Source organism: Neolamprologus multifasciatus, chromosome 6, assembly GCF_963576455.1.
Source record: "Neolamprologus multifasciatus chromosome 6, fNeoMul1.2, whole genome shotgun sequence".
Classification (NCBI taxonomy): domain Eukaryota; kingdom Metazoa; phylum Chordata; class Actinopteri; order Cichliformes; family Cichlidae; genus Neolamprologus; species Neolamprologus multifasciatus.
Genome location: NC_140444.1, coordinates 4,762,730 through 4,787,394, shown reverse-complemented (window position 1 = coordinate 4,787,394; position 24,665 = coordinate 4,762,730). Strand labels below are relative to the sequence as shown.

General features: G+C 41.9%; 3 protein-coding genes across 4 annotated transcripts; 2 read left to right on the top strand and 1 right to left on the bottom strand.

The window, feature by feature from the left end:
- The first annotated feature begins 1,025 nt into the window (after nt 1–1,025).
- cbx8b (chromobox homolog 8b) lies at nt 1,026–4,969 on the top strand. Its single transcript, XM_085162984.1, has 5 exons — nt 1,026–1,412; nt 1,543–1,586; nt 1,792–1,857; nt 1,973–2,039; nt 3,412–4,969. The coding sequence occupies exons 1-5, from the start codon at nt 1,344–1,346 to the stop codon at nt 4,252–4,254; spliced, it is 1,089 nt and encodes a 362-aa protein (XP_085019110.1). The 5' UTR covers nt 1,026–1,343; the 3' UTR covers nt 4,255–4,969.
- A 1,621-nt stretch (nt 4,970–6,590) lies between these two features.
- Nucleotides 6,591–10,843, bottom strand: c6h17orf67 (chromosome 6 C17orf67 homolog). 2 transcript variants are annotated; one of them, XM_085162987.1, is made up of 4 exons: nt 10,009–10,843; nt 8,824–8,924; nt 7,485–7,613; nt 6,591–6,780 (listed from the first exon to the last, which is right to left on the bottom strand). In XM_085162987.1, exons 1-3 carry the CDS (start codon nt 10,061–10,063, stop codon nt 7,497–7,499), a joined length of 273 nt encoding a protein of 90 aa, XP_085019113.1. In that variant the 5' UTR covers nt 10,064–10,843; the 3' UTR covers nt 6,591–6,780; nt 7,485–7,496. The 2 variants fall into 2 exon arrangements, with proteins under 2 accessions (XP_085019113.1, XP_085019112.1); XM_085162986.1 differs by having other exon boundaries at nt 6,598–6,786; nt 7,494–7,613.
- A 2,004-nt stretch (nt 10,844–12,847) lies between these two features.
- dgke (diacylglycerol kinase, epsilon) lies at nt 12,848–24,106 on the top strand. The gene is made up of 11 exons (XM_085162983.1): nt 12,848–13,549; nt 14,209–14,368; nt 14,462–14,581; nt 14,686–14,829; nt 14,909–15,066; nt 16,172–16,220; nt 16,339–16,452; nt 17,133–17,204; nt 18,214–18,341; nt 18,449–18,560; nt 21,559–24,106. Exons 1-11 carry the CDS (start codon nt 13,098–13,100, stop codon nt 21,778–21,780), a joined length of 1,731 nt encoding a protein of 576 aa, XP_085019109.1. The 5' UTR covers nt 12,848–13,097; the 3' UTR covers nt 21,781–24,106.
- The last annotated feature ends 559 nt before the right edge of the window (nt 24,107–24,665 follow it).

Below are 24,665 nucleotides of genomic sequence, written 5' to 3'. Positions count from 1 at the left end.
TAATAATAATAATGTTTTTAAATTATTTTTTATTTTATAAATTAAATTTTTATCATTACACCGATACCAAAGTAAATGCATAAATAATCGAATTTATTTAATTTGTTGTTTGTTTTTTTTGCGGCTAACATAAATGTGGAACTGTATGGAAAAACAGGGATCGGATTTATGAGCGGAAGGGCGCCTCACTGTGAGAAAGGAAAAGTGAAAACTGCGGTTTAACTTTCACCTTTTTGTTTGATGTGCGTTAAAAACAAGGGGCCTCGCAGGAGCTCATCCATAATTTCCGATTATCTGGGCTGAGAAATGTCATTATCGGGAAAAATGAAACAATAACTCAAAGCTGGCTGTGTTTCATAATTCAAAGAAACAAATCACAACCCCCCGTTTCACCGAAGAGACCAATCAGATGCTTTTAAACCTCACACAGCGAGAAGCTTTCCCAGATCTCTTCCTGGAAAATTCGTCTTATTACTGCTTATCTTTGGGCCGTGACAGCTGTTTTCCTAACGTCTGATGAATCAGTGTCACTGAAAGGTTCAGTTTAATCGCTGCGATCCAATGGACTGACCTCTTACCAAACCACACATTTATTTTATAACATTACAGGCGTGTATTTGATTTAAACGTATCACCCACTTTGCATTTATTTTAAACAACAGAGCGCCGGCGTGTGATATGCGGTAAATAAGACGGCTGAATATAATTACAACATTTTCTCTTTAACGTGAACGCGCAGAGAATAATTAAATAAAATCACGTGAACGGACCGGGCAGATATGTAGCACTTGGCCTGACGCAGGGAGGGCGTGGAGGCGATCGTTTGGTGTTTATGGAATAACAAAAAATAACCTCCGCTTCATCAGCTGATGAACGCTCTGCTGTAGCGACCAAACGCAAATGGGGGAAACTACCTACGCGCTGGCGCGCAATTCAGGCGCCCTCGTTATTTCCTACTCTCTCTCTATTTGCCTGACAAGGCTGGCGTGTCCGCATAACGAGACCGCGTGCATTTTTGCGCACATAACTTGCGCGAAATGATTCACTCGCGCGGGGAAAAAAGCCACCATTTCCCCCTCCCCGAAGAATTCGCAGAGGCGCAAGCTCCTCCTCTCCACTTAGCAACCAGAGCACGTAGCAACGATTCGACCAATGGTTGCTCGCCTAAAGGTTCCACCGACTGCGGTTCCTTAGCAACGCTGTGAAAAAACTGCGCTGACGTCCATTCTGTTCGGGAGTATTATGGTCTGTCGGGAATTCAGAGTGGCTGGGACTGGAGAAAAATATCTGCTCTGCTAGCGTTAGCGTCCACCCAGCTAACGGGAGGTAGCACTGGGGTAAACATGGAGCTTTCTGCCGTCGGGGAGAGGGTGTTCGCTGCCGAGTCTATCATCAAACGCAGAATCAGGAAGGTAGGCGGGAGATGTAACGTGCTCTTTTCTCCCAGAATGCTGAATAAGAGCACCACCGCTGCACTCTCATACTACTGTTAACCCTTGCGAGCTAACCAAGTCCTGTCTGTTTGTTTCTGATGGCATGCAGGGTCGCATTGAATACCTCGTGAAATGGAAGGGGTGGTCTCCCAAGTAAGTCCCGCTACACTGGGCCTCATCATGTTTTCACCCCGCGGCTGCCCTGCCCGCACTGTCTCGGCCGTGGCTGTCGTTAGCACATCACAGCTAGCGAGACAGCGGGATTAAAACTGAGCACGGTGGAGATTTTTAGCTCGCAGGCTAGCGCCGTGTGTCAGTCTCCGCTCCCTCTGTCTAACTCTGCGTTTTTAATTCGCAGATACAGCACTTGGGAACCGGAGGAAAATATTCTGGACTCCCGTCTGTTCGCCGCTTTTGAACAGAGGTAAGATGTCTGTGTGGCCTTTCTGGGCAGAGTCAGTGAGTGTTCGGTAACTGTACGCTGTCCTCGGTGCACTTTGCTCCCGTGACACTCAAAATGGGTGTCTGGTTTTTCACAGGGAGCGTGAAAGGGAGCTCTACGGGCCCAAAAAGAGAGGACCAAAACCCAAGACGTTTCTGCTTAAGGTAAAGCTGGCAGCTTGGTTTATTTTATTTAAGCCCCAACAAACCCTTCCTGCGCTCTCTCCACTTCCAAGCCACTCCATTGTGACTTCTTAATTTTTTTTCTTTGAATGCATTAGTGAATGAGCAGGTTAAATATGCTAATTATGCATAATTAGGACAGCCTGCCCATGAATGGGAGTGTATTCAGTTTGTTTATTGCCTAATGGGGATGTATTGACATGCTAAAACGGGCTTTGAATACCTAAAGACAGGGGTGTCAAACAAGCGGCCCCTGGGGCCAGAAGCACATCGCAAAAGGTGTCCCATCGGGGCATCCATCAGGGTTTTTTTCAACTGGGGAAATTGAACTGTTAATTTTGTGGTGATACCAGGCATTAGAATATATATGATAAAATTATTTCTAGGTCCTGACAAATGGGTTGACCCAGAGAGTTTGGGATGTATCTGGTTATTTCTGCTTCTCTAAATAAAGAGAAAAACCAGATATTATGCAGCTGTTTTAATGGACTAGCTTACATAAGGACTGTTTGTGTCCTGTTAAATAAAATGTGTTTAACAAACAGCCAGGCTGTTTTTCCATCTTCTTCTTTTTCTTTTTACACGCTCTGGGTCTGTTGTCTCTTTATTAAAGCCACTTTTAAAGCAAAAATGGAAAGCTCCAGGTGGCATGTAATAAATTAGAATTTCTCCAATTTTGTAAATCAGTAATAAAAAATCTCACTTGAATTTTAATGTACAAATTTATTTTCCTCTAAAATCTAGTTGTAAGAACTATAAAACTACTTTAAATGACACAAGGTGTTTTTCTTTTCTTGAACACATGCCGTTTATGCATTTCTTGTCCCTGTTGTGTAATTTATAAATATATTAAAAAATATAAAACAAATAGTTTATATATTGAAATGGATATGTGTCTGAAATAAATTATTTAATTAAAATTTTATGATTACATGTTACTTTCCAACGAGCCGAGGAAAACATCACGGCCTGATGCTTCATCTGTTCAGAGCGGTGAACCGTGAAAATTGCTTAATGAGCGGCAGTTTGTCTTGAACAAAATGCCAGAGTCTCCACTGACAGGGCTCGTTTAAAGGGGATTGGTAGAAGTTGAGTAATAAACATGGTGCCCTGAAACTAGTTATTGCTGTGAATTATTGATGTAAGATTAATATCCACACTTTCGATAGTTAGTTTAATAGCAGTCCAATATGACAGGTGTAGGTAGAAGCAGTCAATAGGTTGTTTAAATTACATTTTACAAATTAATAGAAAAAGCAGACGATAAAAGAATGAATGACTGATTCAGTTTGATGTTCGCTATGAAAAATGGTGTCATTTTCTTAAAATACTAATTTCAAAAATTTTCTGATAGGCTCAGGCAAAGGTGAAGTCCAAGTCCTATGACTTCCGGAGCGAAGCAGTCCGAGGAATGCGCGTCACCTACCCGACCCCAGAACCGATTGCCACCCCCAGGGCCAGAGAGGGCCTGAGAGCTGTCGTGCCCACCATCTTCCCACCGAGTACCGTCAACCGTGGAGAAAGCGTACGCGTCCGACCGCCTGAACTGAGCCCTCGTGAGCACCAGCAGTCTTTGCTTCATACTAGTTCAGAAGACCTCGTCCACATACCTAAAAAGAGAGGTCCCAAGCCTAAGCCGCGGTTTAACGACGTCTTCTCTGAGCACCATAAAAGGAGAGGAGAGGAGCAGGAGAGCCACGGCCCTCACAAACTGGCTAAGCTCCAGGGGGGCGAAGACATGAGGCTGGTCAAACTGGCCCACAGACATCCAGAGAACCACGGCCACAGCCATAAACATCATTACCACCACCATCACCACCACCACCATCACCACACACAGCGCTCTGGGGAGAGCTCCTACAAACAGCTGTACTCAGAGCGCGGCCTGCATCCTCACAGAACAGACACGGACACTCACAGGATAAAGGACGTCTCCGCCTACCTGGTACCTGCACACTTCAAGCACCACTCCAAAATGAGTCTGAGTCGCCCCGCCGAGCTCCCCCAAATGGAAAAGCCTTATTTTCTGGACAGGCCGTCCCCAACGCGGCTCGACGACGACTTGGACGAAGTGACGTGGAGGCCGTCTCTCGGCAACGTGGAGAAGGTCCTGGTGACAGACGTGACCGCCAACTTCCTGACGGTCACCATCAAGGAGAGCAGCACTTCTAAAGGCTTCTTCAAGGACAAAAGATGACTGACTGATGCTCTGTTTTCTGACTTTGAGCAGATCTGAAGTTTATAGGACATGGTGGCATCAAGCAAAGCAGATTTTGTATGTAATGTAAAAAGGCAAATAACATAATGTGCATATGTGTATATAATATAAAGCTGGACATCTATTTAATGTATTGACCAAATCAAATGAAGTCCCTTTCACATTGTGCAATGGTTAACATGAGTTGCATGTTTCCTTTGCAGCGAGTGGCTACTTCCTGTACAGATCATGTGACTTTTCCTATTTTGCATTTAAAACTAACAAGAATGTATTTTTTCCACGTGTTTCTTCCCACCTGAGCTGTGCAGCGAGGATATTTAATTCAGGTTGTGGTCTGAATAATTCTCTTTATTTGAACTGATTTGACTGAAAGGTTTTGGTTGATTTCAAATCCTGGAATAATATTTAAAAATTAACTCAAGCACTTTGAATTTAAAAGTATTAGAAAAAAAACTTTATGTTGTGTTCAAAGACCGAGTTTGCCTCGGAGATTTCTAAAACCTAAAGTAAATTATCAAACTCAACACACTCTCTCAAGTTTTCCCAAAGTTAATATAACATTTTTCATTAACATAGTTCCTATATTTTACATTTTCATAGAAAAACGATCATACAGCTTTGTTGTAACTGACAAAAAAAAGAGGTTGTTGTCAAACTGCTTTTTAGACGCTTTTCAATAAATCATTTGAATTTCTCTTTGTGTTGTTTTTAAACCATCGTCAGCCCTCCCGGTTCCGCTTAGATCCATCAATTAGACCCGACAAACTACTTAACCGCTGGGCTTAGTTTTATATTCCCCATATATAATAATATATCTCAATTTCAACGCGTTGTTTAATATTTATTTATTTATTGAAATTTCTGCAAAGTTGCGCCAAAAGTTAAAGGCCTCGGGCTCATCACCCAGCCCGGCTCGCACAGTCCTGCGGGAGGCCTACATGATTCTCCCTCCAGAGTTACAACAGCACAAATTTCTCCCCCCTCTGGTCAATAAAAGTCCGTGAATCTGCTTTTATTGTTTAATTTTTGTATGCGTCGTGACTCTACATGGCTGCATGCCCGCTTAGTTTTATTATTAAAAAAAGAAAACGATTGAAATGACCAAATGCAGCCAGTCATTCCAATAATTATTCCATTTTTATTCAAGGTATATTTAAAAGCAAACACATTTTTAATGTTTTTGATTGATTTAATGATATTTTCTGTGTATGCGATTGCGCCAGGACAGGCCTCAGACGACAGCCTCAGAGTGCGGTGAAAAATGAGAAACGGGTAAAATGTTCCGCATGCAGGTGCACACATTTCACAGCTCTATGCAGCGCGGCTCTGCTTTATTCATCCGCGATACAGGCCTACTCATATGTGGACCGATCGCGGGTTCTACGGCGTTCGTGCTGTACAGATTGAAGCGCTTCAATCACCGCACGTGTGTGGCGTAAAATCAGGAGCGACGCGGTCAGACAGGAAAACGGGTGGGGTCATTAACAATCAATTTTATCGGTTTTTAGAATAAAATAAGAATAATAATAATAAAACATAATATGTCGCCTATAAAAAAATATGACAAAAACAAACCCTCTTTAGCTTCATTCGTAATTTCTGTATAGACAGACTGGGGGGCGAATACAGCAGGCCTGTATTTGTCCTCCACATGATGCGGGTGGTGCAGTGGCTGATGTGGGTTCAAACTTTCTGAACGACTGTCTGTGGAGTTTGTGTTCTCTCAAAGCCCGAGGACACGCGCGTTAGGTTAACTGGTCATTCTGAGGTGTCACAGTGGTGACCTGTTCACGGCGCGCGCCTCCCTTCGCCCTGCGTCAGGTGAACGACGGTGCACCTTCAACGTTTGCTTGTGCGCGCGCACGTTTTGTCCCACATTTAGTTTTATGCATCCGGTCAGCCAGTTTATCCAAGTTTGAAATCCGGTAATTATCACACAAATATACTTTATCAGAGCAGCAAAATCCTTCGTGTTTGTTTCATTTCCCCAAAAACGAAATAAAATGTTTCTTAGAGCTTTTGTAAAGGAAAGCGTGAGGACGGGGGGAAAGGTGCGTGAAGGGGGCGTTTAGACGCACGAACACGGCTAAGGAAAAAACATTCTGGCCTGTCTCCGCTTCAAGGTGTTAGGCAGAGAAAAAAACGCCATCTAATATGCAAATAACTTGAGGCGCTAAAACTTTTATGTCACTGAAACCAGAATCCAGTCGACTGTCTTCAGAAAAAAGGAAACGCTTAAGATCTGCATGCAGGTCTGCAGTCTCGCTCTTATTCAAACAAATAAATACAACTTTATTGGAGCTTATGATTTTATTTTATTTTATTTTATTCTATTCATTAACAAATTTCAGTCTGTGCAGCTACAGAAATAAAGGCGTAAAGGAGCAAATTACAAAGAATTCACTCTAGAAATAATACAACACATGCATATTTTGGTCATTAGATTGAAAGATAATGAGAAAAGAGACTCCAGCTTCAGTCCACGGTCAGTCAGTCACAGCAGGCCTTTTACTGCAGAGAGAAAACAAGTTCAGATTAAAAACAAGTTTGTCAGTGTAGTTAAAAAAATAATTCTATATCCCCTTAAATCCGTATGTACTGTGAAGTGAGGCACAAATCAGTCTTAATATTCATATTAACATCTAATATTCAGGTATAGTTTAGATTCAAGCAGGCCACCAAACTTGGTTTACTATCTTTATGACCAAACCACATGGACATCACTTCACCCTTAACTGAAACTTTATCACAGGGAACTCAGATCCTCTTTCATGTCAAAGTGACACTTTGGCGTTATCACAATTTAACTCAGAACTGACGAATAAGCCTGATTTCTGAATTCTTAACTGACAGTGAGCCAGTTTGACTTTTGAAATGAGTTCAGCAAGAAAACTAATAGCGTTCAAAGAAAAGAGCCCTGGCTGTGAGATATTTTCTCACAGGTTTCTGAGGTTTCCTGTTGTGCCAAACAGTCTTGATAAAATCGCAAAAAACAGGAAGAGCACTAACACAACAGCAGAGACAAACTTCCAATACAGAAACAAGTCATTCAGTTCAAAAGAGACAAGCGCTTTAGCCATCAGGGAATAAAAGGTGTCTAAAAAGGTGACTGAGATGAAAACTGAGGGTTCTGTTGCTGTGTAGATGCACTGTGCTGTAGTCACTCGTGAATAGTTTGCAGTCGGGGTTAGAAGTGAAAGTTGGGCGACTTTTGCCACCTTTTAAACCGGGTGTCCATAGTTTCTGTCGCAGCGTGGGTAGCAGTGAGGGTTCAGCCAGTGCTCCAAGTTGGTCTCCTGGGCCCTCAGATCCAGAGCCTGCATGTGGAGCAGATGCTCCTGCAGGGAGAAGATTGACATCATTGAATAAGGCGAACCAAAGGACAGATGAGTGCACACTGAAAGAAACAACGAAAGACAAATGCTGGAGCTCGTTTTGCAAACTGAAACACAGCACAACATAAAATGACAGAGATGAGTAAACCGAGGGCGATATCACGTGTCCCGTACAGAGCTGGGGGATGTAATAAAAGCAGTGCACGTGCTTTCAGACAGATTACTTTAAGAAGCTCAGGTACTGACAGGAACCGACAAGCTCAGAGTCTCAGCTGTAACCTGTAAATTAGATTAGGTGACTCGGACCTTTGTGTCTGTGCGCACAGAGAAAGGGTCAAAGGTTTTTGTTGCCTTTTCTTTTACAGGTACCATATGTATTAAATAATATGTAATGACACAGTTTATTATAAATATACACATAGAATATATTCTGAAAAATGATCCCAGGTAAAATTCCCTTTAATTATACAATAGATGGAATTATATTGTATTTATTTTATTTAATTTTCATTTGGTTTTTTATTTATTTTTTACCTTATTTTAATTTTTTTTAATATATATTTTTCTCGTGCCACTTGACCTTTTTTTCACCTTATTTTAATTTTGCATGTGATTTAACGCAGGAAGAGTCATTAAATTACACCAAACAAACAAAGACTAATAAAATGAGGTGATATCAAAAGGATTTGCAATGTACAAAAATTCTAAAAATTCATTCATAAAAACACTCACAAAGCTTTAACACTTACCATCTCTAAGCAGACTATAAACAATAAAAATAAATGTTTTATAAAATATTGTAACACGCTTTAAATGTTCTCTGAAGGTCTATGAAAGTTTTAAAAAATACTGCCTTTGCAAAGCTCCTCACCTGAGTCAATGCTTTTGATTTGCTTATGCTTTTATATCTTCAACTTAAAACTGTTTAACCTGCATAAATGTGATTAAACACTAGAACTAAAAGCTTTCAAACACACAGAGAATGAATTCATTATATGGACGAGTGACATGAGCAGGTCTCAAATTTACCAGAAAAACCAAAATTTAAATTGCTTGCAGCGCTTACACTGTGTTGCAATGTTCGGCTTTTATCCTGCTGACAAACAGGACAGCACAAACTGTTGCAACAGAACTGAATAGGTTCAATACTCTTGGTTAAATCTGTGCTTTTTCCAATATACTAATTGTGCTCTTTGCTCTGAGTGGACCTTACCCTCATTGGCTCATCGGGGTAGCCAGCCTTCATTGGCCGGTCCTGCCTCTTGGTACGGAGCAGCTGCTTAGCTACGCTCTCCTTGATTATGGGGTTTGCATCTGAAGGGAAAAAAATGTAAAGATAAGAGTTTGGAAGCAAATGTTTACTTACGTTGACTTCTTTCAGTGCTGTAGAAGAAGGTTTAGCAGGTTAGGATAAGACTGTTTCGCTCTTGCCTTGTAGATGTGAGTCAGTGTTTGTGTTTTGGCAGCTTCCTCTGTTTTTGCTTATTCTTAGACTCAGGAACTAAAACTGCCTGCTTTGAATTTAACCTCTGCCTGAGATATTTTGTTTGTGACATCTGTTTTCTTGGCAGCTACGTTTTGGTTAATAAGAATAGCATTCCTCTCACTGAAAGCTGTTCTCAGGCCCATAAATAAACCTCTCACACTATTTGCTGCTCGTGAGCTGTGGCCGGCCTGATCTATTTAGCTAGTGTCTATGTGAGGCTGTTTATTCCCTGGTGACACACACACACACACACACACACACACACACACACACACACACACACACACACACACAGCAGTGAGGGCTCTCTGTCTCCCTCTCTCTCTAAGCCCGGGCCTGCATTAGGAAGCAGGGTATTTGGTGGAAGGTAACAAAGTGTCCATTCAGCCCCCTCGCTCCCCAGGGAGTCGAGCCCATGCAGCATGTGACCCCAGCAGGCTTTCTGTTCCTCTCCTGCCACAGGGAGCTGCTGTGAAACTCTGTCAACACAAGGCCTGAGCTGCTGGTGCTGCCTGGAGCCTCAGAGCAACGTGGCAAAAATACTCACGGTGTACGTCCACCTAGCTCATTGAGACAGACTGTGGGTTGCCACGAAAATAAACCATCCTGATGACGTGTAAGTCTTCTGGTCAATTGTTATAAAATACAACAGTGGTTCAAAAAGATTGGGCTAAAAATACAAATAAAGATCTTCTGTACATCTATCTAAATATTTCTACCACAACAAAAGGAAGGTGCAGCTTAAAATAACCTGTTCTTACCACAATGGCATGCATGACTCTTCAACGTCTAAGAATATAACTACACCAGCTCCCTCACAAATGCAAAAAACAAGACGCAGAGCACCTGAAAAGGTGTTCTGATGTGACAGGTCACTGTCCTCCTTGCATCAATTCCCTGAGAATTTCCTACCTGTGTAAATGGTCAGCAGGACCACGCAAAGCAAAAACACCACCAGCTTCTTCATCTTTTTCTTTTTCACCCTTTTCCTGCCTGAGCCCTCTCAACTCTGAGGTCCTGACCAGAGTCCAGAGGGGGTGAAAAGAGGAGATCCTCCTCCTCCTCTGCTTCCTCCTTGACTCTGGCCACAACACGCTGCCTCAGACTACCAAGGTTTCAAATAAACTGTAAATATTAGTGACACATTAGCACATGTAAAGATATATAGTTGACCAATTAATGCTTTAAAGGTGAACAGTTCCTGTGAATAACTAATTAATTTACAGCTCCTTATTTTTATCTAACAGTGTAGTTTTGCATGATTGAGTGTTAAAAATTATCCATATTATCTTATGCTGAGCTTTTTCTAGACCCCATTAGTTGCTCCTCTTTCTGAAACTGCTACTTTAGATCCTCGCCCTTTAAGACAAATTTGTTATGATCAGTTGATCCATGTAAACAGAAGATTTGCACAGCAGCTGGGTGGAGCTTCTGTATCCTCTCAGTGACATCATATAGAGCAAAAAGTAGAAAAAGCAGTCTTAAACCACCAAATACCTGCAGAGATGAGGCACGTCAGCTGAATGGGACAAACAAGATCCAGGCTATAAACGAAATCAAAACAATCCTACCAGTGGCTGGTCTGAAAGACAGCACAGAGGCACTAATCATGGCAGCACAGGAACAAGCTCTGAGCACAAGATCCGTAGAGGCTGGGGTCTAGCTCACAGATACAGACAGACAAACTGGTGATGGCTAACCAACCGGACATAGTAGTAGTGGACAAACAGAGGGAAACAAACCATAGCAGAAGTACCAAGGGCGCGGCGAGAGCTGGAGAAGATGTGGAGGGTGAAGGCAACACTGGTCCCAGTGGTAATCAGTGCAGTGACCCCCAAGCTGGGCTGGTGGCTTCAGCAGATCCCAGGAACAACATCCGAGATCTCTGTCCAGAAGAACGTAGTCCTAGGAACAGCGAAGATGTAAAAACAAGGAAAAGCAGAATAAGTCTATTTCAATGTATTAAACGTAGGTGTTAGGTTAGGTTGCAGGTAAAAGTCTGTCCACTAGATGGTGCTGCAAGCATAGTCATATGCATAGTTATAGTCCTGTTTTTAGATGCTCTTATATTTATGTCATACCAGCTGTGCACCCCATTCATAATGTAATATTTACATGTATCCGTCTGTTAACTACATTTTATTTTTCCCCTTTCTTTCTGCCTTTTTTCTTACAAACAAAAAATTTTTGTAAGACAACATTATTAAATAAACGCGTTTTTTTTAAAAGAATATTCCACACAAAGTACACTGAAACGTCACTTTGCTTGACCTGTGAATAGAGTCTGTACTGTGTGGCGCAGCAGGCGAGTCAGAGGAAATAACCACGATGACCGGACATGTGAAAGACGGCATCATGGGAAGTGGAGGATCCGCTGTTTCCGTCTAACCCATTTGGAGACCAGTCGGCATGTTCTGCCTTTTTCTCGTTCAGTTTTTCCATTTTGCATTTCTAATTTTTATTCTCCAAAGCACCAGTGACATGACTGAATAGTCACTAATTAGGGTGAAGTAGCAGTCTAGCCGTTATCAGCAGGGTTGTTATTCATTATCCTTTGTCACACACATTGGGACGGTGTTCCATGTTAAGTTACCGCTGCAGCTTAACCTTACACGATGTCTGCGCTAAATAAAAATCTGAATCACAGCAAAGTTAAGAGTTGTTTTTTTTTTTAAAATTTCATTAAAAAAAACTGCCACAAGGAAAAGGAAGTGCAATTACAGCAAAGATGTGAAATCTCTAGAAACTGGATTGAGCCGATTGAATGTGATTCTCGCAGAATTATGGATCAGGGTTTCCTATTTTATTTAATTTTTTTGTTAAATCAGTTATTTTAAGTGCGCCCGTAGCATACAAACAGATGCATCCTAACGAAACTCAATAAACCAGCAGCTAAAATACAGTTATGAACGATGTTAAATGTTATTCTGGGAGAGAAATAAATCGATTCTGTCCCCGAAATCCAACTTTTGTGTTCGTTTCAAATATCTCTGAGCATCACGGGTAAAGTGTCCCACTCTCTCTCCCCTGCCTACATTTAGTTTGCTGAAGTCTGGTCATCCTAATTTAACCCTTATTATTTATTTAGCTGCTGTACAGGAGTGCCTCCGGTGACGTTCGATGGAATACGTCATTGTGCGTCATTGTTACCATTTCCTCGCGACTCCCTTTACACGTTTAACTTAATGCACGTGTCCTAATAACCACGTGGACTTGTTACGGCCTCATAATGTCACTGCTCTGATTAATTCCCGGGACCCAGAGAGCTTTCTGTTCTCTCGCCGCGATTATCTAATGCGCTCTGCGCTCGCAAGGCGCATGCGTGCTGATAACCAGCTGCTAGCAAGCCGGGGCAGCTGAATCAGAGATGAAATTTGAATTGTGAGAGTCGACTTTCAGTTACTTCCGTGTTCGCTCACATTCTAACGGAAACGGAAAATAGTCTCACCCCTCAGGCATCCCAGTTCCTCCTACAGTACTGTTAACCTTATAATGAACGCCACACAGAGATGCTGGATTCAAACCCAGGACCTTCTTGCAACAGCGCTAACCACGAAAACCACCCTGCTTCCTTAAATATTATAAATACTTCTATAATACAAAACTTTAAACATTTTACAAATATTGTAGGCCTACATTGTGCTTCGTGCCATCTATTATAAGCGTTTAGCTTGCTGTATCATTATTACTGAAATTACCCAGCAGTATGTGAGTCATGACGTTTTTTCCTCCGTGGGTTGATCATCTTGTCATGTGAAAACTCTCTGCTGATGCTCTATCAGGAGGTGGCTCGTGGTTTTAACGTCATATCTCTGTCCTCTTGTTTACACCTTCCTATACGTGAAAATATATTTTAGCTGGATTCAGAACCAGCTTCCGGCTAGTGTTTGTGATCATGAGCGTCGCGTGGAGCTGTGGAGCGTGTCCGGTCTGCTTTAGGTGCCGTTTATTTGCCTTCTACTGATTTCCGCTCCTTAGCGTCTCGCCACGGTCCCGCAGCGATGTGCGGAGAAGGGGACGAGGCGCAGGACGACTGCGGCTCCCGGGAGGAGTGGACTCTGCTGTTCTGGACCTCCGTGGCCGTCGTGGTTCCGGTCATCATCACGCTGTGGTGCAGCGCACAACGCTCCAAGAGGAAGTCGCACATGAAGGATTTCTTTCGCAAGAGCAAGCACGGCTGGCATTACACCGACCTGTTCAACAAGCCCACCTACTGCTGCGTGTGCTCCCAGCACATCCTGCAAGGCGCTTTCTGCGACTGCTGCGGCGTGTGCGCCGACGAGCAGTGCCTGCGCCGGGCCGACCGCAGCCTGTCCTGCAAGGAGATCATGGCCCCCTCCAGCCCCGAAGGAGCCATGGAGCATCGCTGGGTCCGCGGGAATGTGCCTCTGGCCAGTTACTGTGCTGTATGCAAGCAGCAGTGTGGGACCCAGCCGAAACTCTGCGACTTCAGGTAGCGTGAAGGGATGCAACACATGTGCAGCCGTGTTTCTGCAACCAAAAGCCTCTTTTTACACCCACGAGTTAAAAGAAAAATGATCAAGTTTCCTGAGTTAGAGCTGGATGATAAAAGATCTCACTCTTTACTGTGGTTATTTAGTCTTTTTTATATTTGTAGATTGGTTTTAAATCACATTCAATTTTATTTATATAGCGCCAAATCACAACAAAAGTCGCCTCAAGGCGCTTCATAGATACAGAGAAAAACCCAACAATCATCTGACCCCCTATGAGCAAGCACTTTGGCGACAGTGGGAAGGAAAAACTCCCTTTTAACAGGAAGAAACCTCCAGCAGAACCAGGCTCAGGGAGGGGCGGGGCCATCTGCTGTGATTGGTTGGATCACATCATATATTCTTCTTTAGAATTTTAAATCTGGGTTTTCTCACGACTCAACATGACTTTAGGGTTTACATGTAATAACGGAACCACCTCTAATGGGCTCCTGCTGCTGTTCAACATAACAAATTTCAATCTTAAAAGACCCCACCTCGGTATGACACTCATACCCCGCTTTGTGAGCAGTTCAGGGTCTTCCTTTCATTGGCAGCATTTCTTTTTATGTGCTTCATCACCTTTCTTATAGTTTCGCTCCCCCTGCTCCTCCTTCAGGTGTGTGTGGTGTCAGACCACGGTGCACGATGACTGCATGGAGAGCTTGACGGATGGAGACGTGTGCGACTTGGGCGAGTTCCACAACCTCATCATCCCCCCTCACTACCTCTACCGCGTCAACAAGCTGCGCCGCAGGCACCCCGACGAGTACAGCAAGGTGTTGAAGTCACGACTGGCCTTGTCATAGTGCTCCTACGTCAGGTGCTCCGGAGATGTTTTAAAAAATGCGTTTTCTGCTTGTGTCTTGTAGCTCGGCTCTTCCTGTGGCAGCGGCTGGACTCCAGTGTTGGTCTTGGCTAACACGCGTAGTGGGAACAACATGGGGGAGGTGCTGCTGGGCGAGTTTCGCACCCTCCTCAACCCGGTGCAGGTCAGCTCGCAGCTCGCCTGCATCTTTTGTCTCAGTGAGAGCAAACTTTGTCATTGCTCTTTTTCAGATCCTGGAACTAATCGTGTTTTCTGCTTCACCTCCAGGTGTTTGACTTATCTCAGCTGACTCCTTCCAAAGCCCTCCAGCTGTGCACCCTCCTTCCCCCCGGCAGCGTCCAGGTGCTGGTGTGTGGAGGTGACGGCACAGTGGGATGGGTGCTCGATGCCATCGATGCTATGAAGCTAAAGGTGCGCTCGAGAAAAAAGAGCGATCTTTCTTTTACACGTTACTTCTTCGCTTTGACACTTTTCTACTTTCTTTTGTCAGGGCCAGGACCAGTTCATCCCCAGGGTGACCATCCTGCCTCTGGGGACAGGAAATGACCTCTCTAACACTTTAGGCTGGGGAGCTGGCTATGCTGGAGAGATCCCCGTGGAGCAGGTTCTCCGTAACATCCTTGATGCTGAAGTGGTGAAAATGGACAGGTGAGCGGTGTTGATATTGATGACAGGTACTCCTCAGGGTCAGTCAGAAATGCCTGAACAGACTGATCAGTTTCACTAGTCTTTTTAAAACTGTAGTCTCTTAGGTATTTTGGGACTATATCTATACAAAAGCGGTCAGATGTGTCTTCTAGTTGACGGCTAGTATTTAGATTTTCTTTCTATATTAGGAAATTAATGGGTGAGTCACTTTGACCATTGTCGGTCTAGCTAACCCCTAGCTAACGGTCTAGCTAACCCCTAGCTAACGGTCTAGCTAACCCCTAGCTAACGGTCAAGCTAACCCCTAGCTAACGGTCTAGCTAACGGTCTAGCTAACCCCTAGCTAACCGTCTAGCTAACCCCTAGCTAACGGCCTAGCTAACGGTCTAGCTAACCCCTAAGATGTACCCTACTTTATTGTCCTTTTTGAGTTGAATAGGATCCATACCTTTAACCATAACCATGAACTCATCAGGAAAGTATTTACTGAGGTCATAAATCAAGGGGTACAGCGTTTGTTATTCTCGTAGAAAACTTAAACCTCGGTTTCTGGCACAATTTAGCCTCCTTCCAGAGGTACTTGGGTGAGAGGGTAAAGTACGAAAAGGTCAGAACTCCGGCAACAGTTGCTGAATATGAAAAAACTTTACTGGATGACATGTTTCAGCTTGGGGCCTTCTGTAGGGTCGTCATCAGGTGGGTGTAGCTCATGTTCAGTCAGTGGTGTGGGCGCGTAGTCGTTTACACCGCAAATCAGATGTGGTCAAATGCGTCTCACTTGACCTCGAGAAGTGGTTTGAGTGGCTGGGTCACATGGTGTCCTTGTGGTTGTTTACATTGGATTTAATGTTTTCCACTTGTGATCTGATGTCACAAGCTGCACTTTCAAAAGCATGTGAATTACAAATGAAAAGGACATTTGCGTTTTATCATTTACGCTTAAAAAATTAGAGCTGTGTAATGTTCTTACAGTCAGCATGAGTACCGAGACGTGAGGAAATGTAAATAGTCCAAATAGAAATAAAACTTTGATTCCTGAAATCCAAAGTTTTGACCCGTTTGCGTTTGTTTTCATTCCGCTAAACACCTTCGTGATTATTTTCAGATGGAAAGTCCAGGTAGCATCAAAAGGCGTCTACTTTCGTAAACCAAAGGTGAGTTTTTTCTCTCTGTGCTGACTGATGAACACCGATGTCTTTCGTGACATGTTAACGCCTGACCCGCGGAAGCACTCGGCTGTATTATAAAGCAGACGCTGGATTTCCTCCTCAGGTTCTGTCCATGAACAACTACTTCTCTGTGGGGCCCGACGCTCTGATGGCGCTCAGTTTCCATGCGCACCGCGAGAAAACGCCCTCCTTCTTCTCCAGCCGCATCATCAACAAGGTCCGTAATTTGAATAAACAAAGCAGGCTCAGGGTTTAAATATGAACGCAAAAACCTCTTAATCCTGTAACTGTTTTTGTTATTTTTGTTGTTTTGGCTCGCCTTCTTACTGGCACTAAATTTGACCCTATTACTCCGGCTCTTGTTGATCTACACTGGTTGTACACTCCTTGTCGTGCATTAAGATCATCAGGTCAGTTACTTCTGGCCGAACCTAAGTTTAGACTGAAGACCAGAGGCGATCGTACCTTTGCTTCAGCTGCACCCAACCTTCGGAATAGCCTCCCAGCTTCTATTCGAGCCTTGGACTCTATCCAGTCCTTTAAATCAAGATTAAAAGCATATCTATTTGACTTGGCTTTCCCGACCAGTTAATACCCTTTTAAATCTTCTATTAGATTTTATTAAATTTATTAATTTTACTGCTGTTTTTGTCTTCTTAGCATATTTTGTATTTATTTAACTCTCCTGGTCTGTTAGTGCCTCTATCCTGTCTGTGCTTGTGCCCGATTTGTTATTGACTTATGTTGACTCTCCATATTACTGTGAAGCACTTTGATGTGCCTTCGGGTTTTTAAATGTGCTATATAAATAAAATTGTATTGTATTGTTGTTGTTTTTGTAGAGACATAAAGATGCAGCTTCATTTTGTAGTAATGAGTACTTTCCTCTTCCCACAGGCTGTGTACTTCCTGTATGGCACCAGAGATTGTTTAGTGCAGGAATGTAAAGATCTGGATAAGAGGATCGAGGTACGGTGGACTTGTGCACGTGATGAAGCATTATGCAATTTTTGTTTTAAGCTCATAAAGAGAATCAGAGTCACTGTAAGTCACTTCCATATCAAGCTTTCTCTATGAATGTGAATTGGTTGTCCTGTGACTTCAGCAGGGGGCAGAGAAACCATCAGTTATTTATTATATTGTGCAGCAAATCTCTTGAAAGGTCCAGACACAAAATGTATTACCCACAGAAACTGCAGTCCAAAGAAAATAAGACTATCTTTTAAACTTTTCAGTGTTCTTTTTGACTGTAAACAGCGTATGTATATAAGCCGACTGGTCTCAGTGTTGCCAAGTCGGTCCAAAAGCTTCTGATGAGACATGAAAGTTCCAAAATACAAACATGTGAATTTACTTGAATCCTTCTGTCCTCTGCTCACTTGCGATTGGTCAGAGTCTCCTGTCGCAGAGCCCAAATACGCTGTGCAGGAATCCAGTTCTTTATCAGATCCTGTACAGTTTGCTGAATGGGTGTTTAGATGGTTTTGGTGCTGTTATGTAGCCAAGCTTTAATAAAAATTCACACTTTCCTTTATTACACTTTAATGAAAATGCAAAGGTTAAAAAAACAACCTGACAGCTTTTAAATTCTAGGTTTCAACATTTCAGAATCAAGAAGTGTTAATTACTCAGCTTTGCAGGTGCTGAAGATGTTTATTTTAACTTTAGTAAGAGCCTTGTTTCCAGTGCTGCCAGTAATAATGCTAAGCTAATTAATTTATTTATTTAATGTGTAAAAACAAATTAGATATTTTATAGTCTGCACTGTCTTATTTTTCTTACCTGGTTGATGTTTTCTATGTTTTGATCAACGTTTTAAGACATATTTGCCCATTTTGAGGTGATTTTACTGACAAATGTCTCGATCAGTGTGTATCGTAGTTACAGCTGTTTAATATAATCCTTAGTAAAAAATGTTTTTATAACACATAAAGATTCGTGAAACATTTTTGTGCGTTTGCATGTGTTCCTGCCACAGCTGGAACTGGATGGGGAAAGGGTGGAGCTTCCCAGTTTGGAGGGCATCATAGTCTGTAACATCGGCTACTGGGGCGGAGGCTGCAGGCTGTGGGAGGGTATGGGAGACGAACCGTGCCCCCCTACCCGGTAGGTCATTTAAGAGCATGTTGGTCAGGAAAATATAAACTGTCCATCTGGCACCGACTGCTTCAGGTTACTATGGAAAGTAAACATGCTATTTCCTGTCTCTGCAGGCTGGATGATGGCCTGTTGGAGGTGGTGGGTGTGTTTGGCTCCTTCCACTGTGCGCAGATCCAGGTCAAGCTGGCCAACCCTGTACGGCTGGGACAGGCTCACACTGTCAGAGTAAGGCTTCCTGTTTACCTCATTTACTGGCCGCGCAGAACGACAGTAATTACTTTTCACTGCCATTCGCCTCAATCCAATCTAATTGTGACTAATCTGATTAGGCTTTTATTACTGAGCTCCTGCATGTGTCCGTTTACCCTCGATTGCTTTCACCTTCATTCATTCTCCTTTTACATTGTGACATAAAGAGCGTTCATTAAAAAATTCACTGTTAATTAAGGCCTTCACACACCAGGCATGTAGTGAAAAAGCGATGCGTTTTTGCAGAATAGATATCCTGATGCATGCTTTTGAACATATTTCATGATATCAGCGAGTGAGTTGAGAATAATTTTATCTTGTGCAATATCTGCACAGATTTTACACACCTGGTGTGTAAAGCCTTAAGATTACAGCAGCTACTTTCAAACATCATTTTGTAAAAACTATCAATGCACACACCTGCGTGTGGATTTGCCTTTGCTGCCAGAGCGCACCCACAACAACAAACTCATTTTACTGGTATTTGAATATCTCACATATTTAACTACATAAATATTGTAACTGTGGTGATGTTTTGTATGCAGGCAAAAACAAGTCCAATCTCCAAAACTTGAAAGTTGTGTTTTATGGTTTATTTAACCAGCAAGCAACAAACAAAGATCCATTTTATGTTGTTTAATTTGTTTATTTAATGTGTAAACACAAATTAGATATTTTATAGTCTGCACTGTCTTATTTTTCTTACCTGGTTGATGTTTTCTATGTTTTGATCAACGTTTTCAGACATATTTTACTGACAAATGTCTCGATCAGTGTGTATCATAGTTACAGCTGTTTAATATAAGACATTGTAAGAGAGATCCTTATTAAAAAATGTTTTTATAACTAACTGAGGGTGTAGGTGCTGCTTCTCCAGCTCTGGAAAAAACCACAGGCCCACCCCAGTGCATGCTGGTCCTATACTAGTCCTTTTACTTACAGAAAATGGCCTTACAGTTCTTCCTGTCTGACTTACAAAGATACAAAACAAAAAATTAAGCAATTATTAACCTGAAAATAAACCTTGTAAATAACCAAAGATAATAAGGAAACCAAGAACACTTAAAAAAAAAAGGAAAAAAAGAATAAATGGCTCCAGCACTGCACAGATTTTACACGCCCGCTGTGTAAAGCCTTAAGATTACAGCAGCTACTTTCAACCATCATTTTGTAAAAACTGCAAAGGCGCACCTGCGTGTGGATTTACCTTTGCTTCCAGAGTGCACCCACAACAACAAACTCATTTTACTGGTATTTGAATATCTCACATATTTAACTAAATACATTTTAAAAGCATCGCTGCTAACTGAGGGTGTCGGTAATGGAGGAACAGAGTTATAGATGAGAAGAAAAATAATCTATATCAGTAACATTTTTTTTGTTTTGTTTGCTCTCACAGGCTTCAATCAGAAGAATTAGAAATAAGGCTTAAAATACTGCTATTAATGGCCAAATCCAGGGTTTGCCTAAGCTTGCTCTGAAGCCCCCTGGTGGGCTCTGAAGGTACTTTAGGGTGGCACTTACACATTACAAAAAAATAAAAATAAAAATAAGAGAATACATATAAAATCTTTCATATAAAAAATAAATACTGATTAAAAAACAGGCTGTTAATGGCGAGAAAAGCTTTAAACTGGACTGTTGCCAATCTGATCTGAAATAAAGTTGTTAAAGGAAAAAAAAAACACAAAAAAAAAGAAGAACAAAGATAAAAGTTACTGATTTTAGTCTCACGCTGAGTTGTTATTATTAAAGGTAATAAAGTACCTTTATTCACAATTCACAAAATCATCTACAACCTGTCCATGGGGACGAGTCAGGCCATGGACAGGTTGTAGATGATTTTGTGAATTGGTGTGATGAGTCCTTCCTTTCACTTAATGTGTCAAAAACTAAAGACATGATTATTGATTTTAGGAAGTCCTCTTATAGCTCATCACCTACTATCATTAAAACTGCCGATATTGGGATAGTTGAGAGTTATAAATATCTAGGTGTGGTACTTGACCATAAACTGTGTTTTGAATCTCATGCTGATGCCACCACTAAAAAAGTTCAACAACGACGGTTCTTTTTAAGGAAAATGAGATCTTTTAATGTCTCATCTGAGATGTTGTCCTTGTTTTATAGAAGTTTTATCGAATCTGTGATGTCTTTTTGTATCGCTGCGTGGTTTGGTAACCTGACGGTGAAGAATAAGAATCGGTTGGGACTTTCAGGGCAAAATTTCAGGGCGCTGGCAAGATGGACTTTTGGCCATTTACAATAGAAATGTGCTTAGTAAGGCTCATTCTATTATTAATTGTGTGAACCATCCACTTCACAGTGAGTTTGAGCTGCCGTTTTAGAGTACCTCCGAGGAGGACTAAAAGACTCCAGGTCTCTTTTATCCCTACCGCGTCTTGTCTCCTTAATGGCAAATAATTGTCCTTGAACTTTCTATCATTATTATTGTTATTATTATTTTATAGTATTGTTCTGTTTATTTTTATCCTGCTGCTAAACTAATTTCCCCTTGTGGGACAATAAAGAAATTGAAAAAAAAAAAAAAGTAAACCTTTTCTGAGCTACATATTTATATTATTGGATTCTACTGGAGTAGCTTTGCATTAATCACAGTTCAAAATAAGTCTTATTTATCTTATACATGTCTCCCTATAAGCCAACTTTCTTCTGATTGGCTGCCTCTCCTAAACAGAAGGTTTGTACATCTGTGTTCACATCTGGAGCTGTGTGCCTGTGTGCCATATATGGTCATCTACAGAACCAATAGTAGAAAAAAACCTGAAACAGTGATTACTTTTATATACATAGATTTAATAATTTGGTCGTGTTTAACATGAGCACCCACTGTTGTACCAGTACGTATACTTGATTGCTATTTAGACTGTGAATGATTGGCCTAAGCTAACCTATAGGCCCATGTATGATTTAGCTAACATTTTTTCATTGTGCGCTGCTCTTCCATCTCCAGCTGGTTCTGAAGAGCTCCACGATGCCCATGCAAGTGGATGGAGAGCCGTGGGCGCAGGGCCCCTGCACCATCACCATCACCCATAAGACCCAGGCTTTTATGCTGTACCACAGCGCAGAGCAGACGGACGATGACTACGATGAAAGCAGCGCCTCTGAGACGGAGAGCCCGACTCCTCACGACTCACCCAGGGCGCCGGGGCCGGCGTCTGCTCGAGCGTGACCCGCCACAAACATCGTGTGACGTGAAGCTCTTGTTATCCTCGTTACTTATGTCTGCCTAGTTTGCATTATTCCCTCCTTTGCATTAGTCTTCCTCCTCCGAGGTCTTTGCAGTCACATCGTGATGATTAGAACAGACGTTTTAATTTAGAATCTTTTCAGAGAGCTCACAGACGGAGAAAGATTAGTTTGTTACTGAGCTGTTGTTCGGTCTTTTATCTACACACTCCCCTTTTAACTCAGAGCTCAGGCAGTCTCTCCTTGGACAGATTGCTCTTTAATTGCACTGATCCTCCGTGCCATAGATAATCTATAGACGACGATACTGTATTTATTACTCTGTATTTACAATTGAATTCTCCGTGCTGCCCTGCAGGTATCGGTGAGCCATTCTAACAGGTTGCCCAGGTTTAACCGACCCCTAAAAGCCATGTTTAAATCAACAGCAGGTGATGACGTTGTGTTTGTTGAGAGAACAGCAGGTTGCGCTGTCTGCTTGATGCTTTATTTCCCACAAATTTTGTATTCCACAAAAAGCACAAAAAGTGAAAGACCCGCGTTTGCTGGCAGGCCCCAGTGGCTCATGTATCAAATGTGTTATCGTCTTTGAGTAGCCTCATCGTCACACTGCCGGCAGGTTTTTAGTCACACAGGCTTTGAAATGTGTGGACTCGATGGGGCATGGACTCTGATAAAACCGCAGTGTGTTATCAATCAGCAGACATCAGTGTTTACGTTAAAGTGCACTGCCATTTGACAAACTGTTAAATTATAATACGTTAAAGTGTATAAACTATGGTTGACATTCCTGTGTGAGCTACAGGAAATAGCCAGAGTTGCTGAGGCTTGTTTGGGAAGTACTGCTAAGTAGACGTAGTTTTGTGGGTCCATTTTTGCCTTATTTTTGAACCGTTGTTTTTCCTCTGTTTTGCTCCTGTTTACATATTTTGTGTTGCACTTTTTTGGCATTTACACTGATAAGTACCTTAAACTGCCCAGGATGTTGACCTTTGATGTTACTGCCGATCGTCGTAATAGCTGCTGTTGAGATTATGCTCCCATTAACCCAAAAGTCACCACAAGGTGGCCCACTTAAGACAGTATTTCTGTAGACAGGATAATAGAGTGGTCTTCGTATATATTAGGATCATCACACGCATGTACGTATCCATGTAATGTTCAGGTGAAATACTAATTCCTGTTTATTCTGTACTCAGCAGAATTTGTGCAGGAGGACTTTTGTGTTTCTGTGTTTTGCTGTTTGAGGTGGTCTGCTGCTCGGAGTCATATCAGGAATGTCTGTAGCTGTTAGTTTGTGCTTCGTTTTGAACCCGGAGCTGCTCCGAAGGCTGAACAGGGATACGAGTCTTGCCGCGCGATGCCTACTGCTTTCAAAATATGCACCTCCCTGGAATTAACCAAACCGCATGGTTTCATTGCCCTCTATTTGTTTGGCGAATGTTGTCGCTCAAGGACACCTGCTTGAACTTTTACCTTGTCATCCATGTTTACCAGAGCTGTCTGTGTTGCACTGAATTCTGCTTAAATGTGACAGGGTTTTAAAGCCACTAGGTCCTTAGCCACGCCAGCATCATGCTTCTAGTATATTTATAGAGAAAACACCCTGCTTTTTGTAGGAGTCGCTACAGTTTTGTAGAGAATGTCATCTCCAATGAATCCTAATGTTTGGTTGATTTCGAGCACTTCAGATCATGATGTGATACTCAAAACAGTAAAACTAAATGTCTGTCTCAGGCTCAGCTACAGTTTTCAAACTCCAAACACAACCTGAGAAATGTTAGCATGATGCTAATTCTATATATACTTTTGTTTATAGAGAATTAGCATAATTAACATGGCAGGAACAACATGCCAACATCCCCACTTGGAGCTGGATACAGCTGCAGTGGGTGTCATGGCTGCATCAGATACACATATTTTCAAATAAAATTTAATAATATGAAACGTGAATTAGACTGCTGATTCCACTAGCTTTTCTGTAACTTTAGCTCAATCTTACCAAACGTATAAAATTGGTTATTTTGAGCCAGAAGTCACCATATTTGTATGACAGGGTGAAGTGCCACATTTTTAGCTTGATTACCAAGTTCTGTGTGTAAAGACTGTTACATTTAATCATTAATTATTATTATTATTATTATTATTATTATTATTATAACACCTAGCTGCTCGCTGCAGGTTTCTTCCTGTTAAAAGGGAGTTTTTCCTTCCCACTGTTGAATCTATAGTGCTTTGCTTTGAAGCGACTGCTATCTAGATTTGGTTCTACATAAATAAAATTGAATTAAATTATTAATTGAATATGAGCGCAACATGCATAAAACAGCCCTTATTATGACATGCTTTTTAAAAATTTACCGTTTTTTATTTACAAATTTTAAAAATATAATTAAGTTATAAAAAGTGAAGCACAACCTTCTTGGATGGACTGTAGCAGCAAGCTAAGTTATATGTAAGATAACTGCAGTGAAAAGATTACATGCTCAGTGTAACTACATTTTCCATCGCATTAATCCGATTATCTGAGGTGAAGTCTAGAAAACAGCGATTGTTTACAGCCGTCTGTGTTGACATCCACCTGTTACAGCGCTAACAAAGCAAACTATAAGCCTTAATAAAACTCACTTGCTGCACAGCTGTTATGAAACCCTCCACATTTTTTCTATCAAGCTGTGAACGTGTTTTCTTCTGCGGTAAAGCTGGACACTCGAACACCGCACTCTCGTTTGAATAGAGCCTCAAGTGGCCATTCAAGGAACTGCACTCCCTGTGACGCTAGCGCGGCTAATGAACTTGTTTGGGAGATATGACTGTGACATTAATGGTTGTTTTGAATTCTGCCAAGTCATAGCTTATAGTTTATTA